General features: G+C 42.6%; 1 protein-coding gene across 1 annotated transcript; it reads left to right on the plus strand.

Moving 5' to 3' along the window:
• Window positions 1-2,736: 2,736 nt before the first annotated feature.
• stc1l (stanniocalcin 1, like) lies at window positions 2,737-6,448 on the plus strand. The gene is made up of 5 exons (XM_056403817.1): window positions 2,737-2,917; window positions 3,722-3,864; window positions 3,959-4,066; window positions 4,187-4,290; window positions 5,413-6,448. The coding sequence occupies exons 1-5, from the start codon at window positions 2,803-2,805 to the stop codon at window positions 5,702-5,704; spliced, it is 762 nt and encodes a 253-aa protein (XP_056259792.1). The 5' UTR covers window positions 2,737-2,802; the 3' UTR covers window positions 5,705-6,448.
• Window positions 6,449-7,971: the final 1,523 nt, after the last annotated feature.

A 7,971-nucleotide genomic window follows, 5' to 3' on the forward strand; every position in this document is an offset into this window, starting at 1 on the left:
TATAATGAGATATAATAATGTGGAAATGCAGATTGTTGCTTCGTTCAGCCTTTTCCTTTTATTTATTTGTCTAGGTAAATTTATTTGTAATTTTGTTATTTTTTAAAAATCTTTTTGTCATAAATATTTAGGTAAGACTTCACTTTAAATCCGCCTAATAGCTTCATATGTATTAGCAGTATATACATATTTAATAAGTGGCTTCTAATGGTGTTATAAACAAACACAAAGGACATTAATTGTTTATTAATGTGTAGCATTTATTTATTACAACTGTGTTTTAATATATTGTCATCCATCAAGTTCATACAACAGCCTCAACTTAGGGGAGGAGTTACAGTCGTTAATGGTAACATATAAATAAACACAGTGTTTGTGTAACTGCTATAAATAAAGGGATTTATTTTGAAGTACCAATATTTTAATATTGTTTTATGCCTTTGACTATAGATTTGTGTGGCTCGCTGTCATCTCTGTGCTCCTGCATTATTTTGTTGTTTTAATGTATATCTGTTTAAAACATTTTATTTATTTATTTAGTTTGTCTGACTGTGGAAAACTTGAACAGTTTGTTTGCCTCGACCCAGTTCAGAGAGAATGAACTGCCGTGTTTTTGAAGGTTTGAGTTGAAAAACTGAAACTCCAGATCAACTTTAAAGAAGCTCTGAAAAACAAAAAATCCTGAAATGGTGCTGCAGTTCAGTTGTTATGACGACCAGGGCCCAGGAGGGATTAACAGGATCGAGGGATCAGACTCACAAACCGCTGAATAATCCGGACGCCATTCACAAATCTCACGAAACAGTCTGCAGGAACATCCGACAGAGGAATGAGTCAGATTTATTCATTACATCAATCTTCATACTTCACCACGTCTCAGAGGGAAATATTTGACTTTTAACTTTCAGCTGCAGTTACAGATTTTTCATTAAAAAACATTTGATACACTCACTCAGATTAAACCAGAGGATCCCGACATGTTTGGCAGCTCCACGTCCCTGAACGTCACATGGCTTCATTTAAAAATCTGTTTCAGGCACAAATGGAAACGTTTATACAAAATGTTCATAATAAAATCAAATATTTGAGGAAAGTCCAAAAACTGAAAACAGATTTGTGAAGTCGAACTTTCCTTTCCTCTCGTGAATCATCTGACGACCTCTGACGACCCTGTGGAGGGGCCCGACCCCTAGGTTGAACTACTTTTACTGTCATACTGTAACTACAGGAAGTACTTTTACTCTAATACTTCAAAAACAGGAAGTACTTTTACTGTGATACTTTAACTACAGGAGGTACTTTTACTCTAATACTTTAAAAACAAGAAGTACTTTTACTGTGATACTTTAACTACAGGAGGTACTTTTACTCTAATACTTTAAAAACAGGAAGTACTTTTACTGTGATACTTTTACTACAGGAGGTACTTTTACTCTTATACTTTAAATACAGGAGGTATTTTTAATGTGATACTGTAACTACAGGAGGTACTTTTACTGTGATACTGTAACTACAGGAGTTACTTTTACTCTAATACTTTAACTACAGGAAGTACTTTTACTCTCATACTGTAACTACAGGAAGTACTTTTACTTTGATATTTTAACTGCAATAAGTTCTTTATTCTTATACTTTAACTACCTGAAGTACTTTGACTGTGATAGACATATGAAGTACTTTTACTCCTATACTTTAATAAGATAACATATTTTTACTGTGATACTTTAACTGCATTAATTTCTTTACCTTTATACTTAAACTACAGGAAGTACTTTTACTCTGTTACACCTCAACTACATGAAGTACTTTTACTCCTATACTTAAACTACATGAAGTACTTTTACTCTGTTATACTTCAACTACATGATGCACTTTTACTTTTATACTTATACAGGAAGTATTTTACTCTGATACTGCAGCTACATGAAGCTGAGGGTATATCTGTGTTTGAGTACAACAGGACTTTTACTTGTAATGGAGTATTTTTACTTTTACTCTGGTAAAAGAAGGAAGTACCTCCGTCTGTCCCACACAGACTGTGTTCCTCCGCCGCAGGTTCTCAGAGGAACCTTTGACCCGCCCTCCTGTGTTCACCATCAGCGATCAGCTGTTTCTGCTCGACTGATCCACAACACACGAGAAACAACAGACGTGACCGGAATTAGAAACTGACGCGTCCGTTTCCTGAGATCCGCTATTTTTAGAAAGTGAGATTCTTACAGATAACAGGCTTCACAGGTGTGTGTGTGTGTGTGTGTGTGTGTGTGTGTGTGTGTGTGTGTGTGAAAACACCCAGAAATACATTTAAATGACCTGGTTCCAATCAGACTGCAGGTTATTTTGTTAGAAAACACTGTAAAAGTCACTTTATGGATGAAGCCTGTTTTATATGATTGTTTTATTGGTTCTGTTGATTCTTCCTGTAATAAACACGTGTTCTCATTTTTATTATGTCACTATATATTACTATTAGTTTATGTTATTATGGAGAGATTTAAAGAAACTAATGAAAAGACAAAGTCTAAATTTATCCGGTGAGTTCACTGCTGCTGGGAAGTTCCGTCGTGTCTCGTGTGGAAATATCCAATTAGCGCTGTGGGTTAATTACAACCATGAATAAACCATTAACTGCGCCCCCGCGGGAAACGGCGCGCTCTGATTGGTCAGTCCCAACCGGGCCTCATATAAATACCAGCTGTGGAGACTGCGGCGGGACAGACAGGATCAGGAGGAAGACAGAAGGAAACCCTGACTACAACTTCTTCATCATCCTCATCCTCATCCTCCTCACCGTGAGACAGCATGCTGCCCGGCTCCGCTCTGCTCCTGCCCCTCATCCTCTGCTCCGCCGCCTGCTTCGAGCTGCTGCCGGAGGAGGCTGCTCCCCGCCGGGCTCGGTTCTCCGCCAACAGCCCGAGTGAGTCCTGTCTCTGGAGAACTGGGTTTCTTCTTCTGGGTTGGAGGTTTGCAGCTTGCAGCCTGCTCTCACTCTGGGCTGAACTTCTCTCCTGTTTTTACTTCTAAAGGACCACATGGTGTTTTTCATGCTCTGGTCCAGTCACTGCTACTTACACATTATTTACATTTTCAAAGCTTTTGTTTCTTTCCTTATTTCTGTTTGTGCACATTGTTGTGTCCCGGCACACAACAGCAAAGTAGTGGAATGAATGGAGAACAATGGCTGCCAAGGAAATCAGTAATGTTGACTGGACTGAGATTCACTTCTAATTTATTTACATTATTTACATGTTATGAACCAGGTCAGAGTTTCTTTATGTTTTAGATCATTTTAAACTTTAATTCAGATCATTTTCCAAATCATCCTGCAGTGTTTGCATCAGTGGTGGAATGTAAAGTACTGAGTTCACAGTTTCAGGTACTTTTACTTTAGATGTATATTTCCATTTTCTGCCTGCAGTTAACAAATATATTCAGCTAACTGTCAGAAAACACAGGAAAGAAAGAAAGTCTTTAAAAGCTTGAATCCGTCATGAAACAAGTTTAAAGAAACGGTTTCAGATTCATTTTCTTTCACTAATTGTTTCAGAGTTTTTATATTTCAGCCCATTTACTAAATATTTGACATTATCTTTACTTTTTTCTACATATTTAACAGTGTTATTATTATTTAAGAGTAGAAAGACTTGACAGATACGATCGTCGTCAGACTGTCTCCGGATGAATGGAAAAGACTTCAGTGTGTGTGTGTCTCTGTCTGCAGCTGATGTGGCCAGATGTTTGAACGGAGCTGTGGCTGTGGGCTGCGGCTTCTTCTCCTGTCTGGAGAACTCGACCTGTGACACTGACGGGATGCATGAGATCTGTGAACTCTTCCTCCACACAGCTGCTACCTTCAACACAGAGGTCAGTCTGTCCATCTGTCCGTCCACCTGCCCACCTGTCCACCACCTGTCTGTCTGTCTGTCTGTCTGTCTGACACATGTCCGTTGTCCTGCAGGGGAAAACTTTCGTCAAGAAGAGTCTGCACTGCATCTCCCAGGGAATCACAGCCAAGATTTTCCAAACCATCCGCCGCTGCAACATCTTCCAGAGGATGATCGCTGAGGTCAGTGACTCCTCCCCCTGAGATTCAGTGACTCCTCCCACTGAGACTCAGACTGGAGACGACACTCCTCTGTCTCCTCTCTTCATTTTCTCTTTTCTCTCCTTTTAAAAAAAAAAAAAGGTCCAAGAGGAGTGTTACACCAGTCTGGACATCTGCACCGTGGCCCGCACCAACCCTGACGCCATCGGAGAGGTGGTGCAGGTGCCGACTCACTTCCCCAACAGGTGAGGACTCAGGACGCACACGTTCACAGCCACGACACAATATACAGAGGCTTCAACAGCTGAGAGGAACGATGTCCCAGATGTGCTCTGACAGATGTTAATGTCTGATTAAACACAGTCCAAGTGTCTCTGACTGAAACAGATTTAACGAGTCTCCTGAAGCCACTTCAATAAACTTATGTAAGAATTCACAAAGTCACAACAACAAGCGTGGCGAGGCAGCAGCGCTGTGACAACACTGACACCTGGAGGTCAGTCATGAGAACAACAGACACGCTGCAGCTTTGAAGGATCTACTTTCTCTCCTTTGAAGCGTTTTATTACCTGAATGTCTGATTCTAAAAGCTGGAACTCGTGAGTGATCTCTGAGATCTTCATTTCAGTTAGACGACCGGATTAAATAAAGATTATATTTATCACTAACAAAGGGACGAAATTAAAGTGTTACTTCCTCATTTTGTTCCTGACGTTTTGTCCTTTTTATGGAGCAAAGGTTGTGGATAGAACCTGGTACCTGGTTCTTTTTCTTGGGGGGGGGGGGTGGGGGGGGGGGGGGTATCACCTCCGCCGAGTTTCCCAGCGAGCTGAGGCGAAACTGAAAAGTGAAAAACCCGCCATTTTTAAACAGTCGCACCCTTCGAAGGTGAGTCACAGCGACACAACAAGGCTGTCCCACTTCGAAGGTTCCTTCAAATGCAACCTTAGGTTCCCGGGCATCGAAGGATCCATCGGGTGGATCCTTTGTGGGCCGACATATCCCAAGATTCCCTGCGCACCGGTGACGAATCCCTTTTCGAAAAGAGAATATGGCTGACGACAGCGATCGAGGACAAATATGAAACTCTCTGTAGATCATTTGGGTTCAGCCTTCAGGGGCCCGCGACCTCTGAAGGCTGCAGCCCCTGATTTGGGTTCTACAGCTACTGTAGAAGATGACATCACCTTATCTTAGTGCGGCGTTGCCATAGGAACAACGCCACATTGATGGGGAACTATCTTAAGTTGAGAAAGAAGAACCTGAGACCAAAAGCAGGTGGAGTCGGTGTCATGCTACGCTCTGCTGATATCTGTGTGTGTGTGTGTGTGTGTGTGTGTGTGTGTGTGTGTGTGTGTGTGATCCAGATACTACAGCACGCTGCTGCAGACCCTGCAGGCCTGCGACGAGCAGACGGTGGCGGCGGTGCGGGCCGGTCTCATCGCCCGGCTGGGCCCCGACATGGAGACGTTCCTGCAGCTGGTCCAGAACAAACCCTGCGCCGCCGGTTCTGGCTCCGCCTCCTACAACAACCCGTCCAGCTGGAGGAACATGCCCGTGTTCAACATCCAGCCCGGCTTCAGGGGCCGGGACCCCACCCACCTGTTCGCCAGGAGATCTGTGGACGACAGCGAGGGCGGGGTTAACGCCGAGAAGTAGAAAACAAACGTACACTCACAATCACGCACAGTAACATGCAATTATGTCTTTCAATGATTACCTTTGGCAGCCGAGGGCTTTAGATGGTGATTCGGGGAATTATAATAATTATTACACATGTTATTATTAATATTAATGAATTATTATTATTAATATTTGCTCGGTTCATCGTCTTGATGTTCTGACGTGTTTGAAACGAGGCCGATTACAGTGAAAACCATTGATATTTATTTTCTTAAGGAGTTAATTTATGGAGCTGTTGTATTTAATGTAGTGAGGGGGGGGAGGCTGTTGGGGGGGGGGGTGTTCACGCTGGTCGTGGGGCCTCTCTGTGACTCCGGTCAGGGGCCACGGCGCCGGTCTGACGTCACTGTGGAGTGGAAGTTGTGTGAGGCGTTTAAAGAACGGGAGGTTCCTGCGTCTGTGACGTCAGATCTGACGACTCGGCTCTTTGTGTGAGAAATAAACGACGTGAATGATTCAGTTCGGCTCCTGTGATTTTATTCATGTTGTTGCACCAAACATTTAAAATCTGAATTATTAGAAACTTATTGAGAAAAATCAAAAACAAATAATGAATAAAATAACAAATAAACAGATGAATTAATGGACTGTTGATTATAACATGTTGTAAGTGATAATCTTCACTTGTCTATCTCTTTAATCAAAGACCTCTTACTACCTCTCTCTGGAGCTTTCAACCGTATGGTCTTCATCAGCAGATGGGGGCAGGGGTTATTACGCTGCCAGCTGTTATCAGGTAGAGACAGCTGCATAGATACTTATCCAGCCACTGATGAAGACCATGAGATTGAGGTGAAAGCTTGGTAATCAATTCAGAGTTTTACTTATCGTTTTATTTATCAGTAAAATGCAGCTGAAGTTTTAAAGGTAAAAGTTTCTGATGAACTTTGAGGCTGGACTTCATCAGGGCAGTTTGTGGAGCCGCCACCAGGTGGCGTCTGTGCACGTGGAAATCTGTGTTCGGTGTTTTCTCAGAGATTTTTCTGATTTATTTAAACAGAAATCTCTTTAAAGAGAAGCAGTCAGCAGCGTCGCAGCTCTGCTCTTTGTGATGAAGCTCTGTGTCTGAGAAGCTGCAGCACGACAACAACAGATCTCATTTACTGAGTCACAGAGAGAGAACCGGAGAACCCACTTCCTGATTGTTCCCAGAACATCCACATGAGGGCGGCACCGAGGGTCATCATGATACTGAAGGTCTGACAAGTTAGAAACATGATTAATCTGGAGTCAGTTAAATTATGGATTAATCCGCCACTGAAAATAGTCCCCAGCAAAAGCACTATTTCCTCCTGTTTGTTGAATTTAAAAGAAAAAAAAAAGTGTGTTTCCATTCACCTGCACATTTTCAATTTGTGCACGAAAAACTTTTACTTATTACTTTTATTGTTGTTTTTGTTTTTTTAAATATATTTTTCTTCAATTTTTAACTTTCTTTTTAATTAATTTCTTGGTCTTTTTTTTCTCTCCCTTGGTGTCTCCAAGGGGGGAGGGTGTGTGTGAGTGTGTGTGTGTGAGTGTGTGTGTGTGTGTGTGTGTGTGTGTGTGTGTGTTGGGGGGGGCACGACACATGTATTTTGCTCTGTTGGATTTGCTTTTCTCTTGTTCATAAATACAGATTTAAACTACATTTACACATGTGGCAAAACGTTTTTTCTAAGTGTGATGTCAGAGTTGTTTCATCACTAAAAAGTAAAACGCAACATAAAGTCTTAACTCACTTCAATGAAAGGCAGATTATAAGGATGATGTCACCACCATCAGTAGATACTGGCGGAGCAGGTGAGAGGTGACACCTGGGAAACAGACTCAGACATGGAGGTAAATAACTCCCCCCCCCCCCCCCCCCACTGTTTGTCCAGGCCTGCTGGAGGTGAAAAGTGACACCGCGATGGCTCCCGCTCCTCTCAGCCATCTGTCCACATGGTCACGGCTGACCCATCACGGCTCCTCACCTCTGCGTTCCGGCCCATTAACCTCCATCAGGAGGGGGTGAGAAAGACGAGCGCCCTCCCCCCTCCTCACATCCTTCACAGAGGTGTGTTTGCTCCAGCAGCTCAGCGGGGGGTCACAGTCTGAGTGTTGGCTGACGGCAGAGCTCATGGAGCGTTAACGGCCTCATTTCCAGGAATTAGAGCTGTGAAATATCAGCTCTGAGGAAACTCACAGTTCTCAGTGTTCTCTGGGTTTGGAGGAAAAAAAACAGGGAAACATTTTGTTCAGACAAGTTTTGGAAAAAGAAG

The sequence above is a fragment of the Seriola aureovittata genome, chromosome 18, assembly GCF_021018895.1.
Source record: "Seriola aureovittata isolate HTS-2021-v1 ecotype China chromosome 18, ASM2101889v1, whole genome shotgun sequence".
Taxonomy (NCBI): domain Eukaryota; kingdom Metazoa; phylum Chordata; class Actinopteri; order Carangiformes; family Carangidae; genus Seriola; species Seriola aureovittata.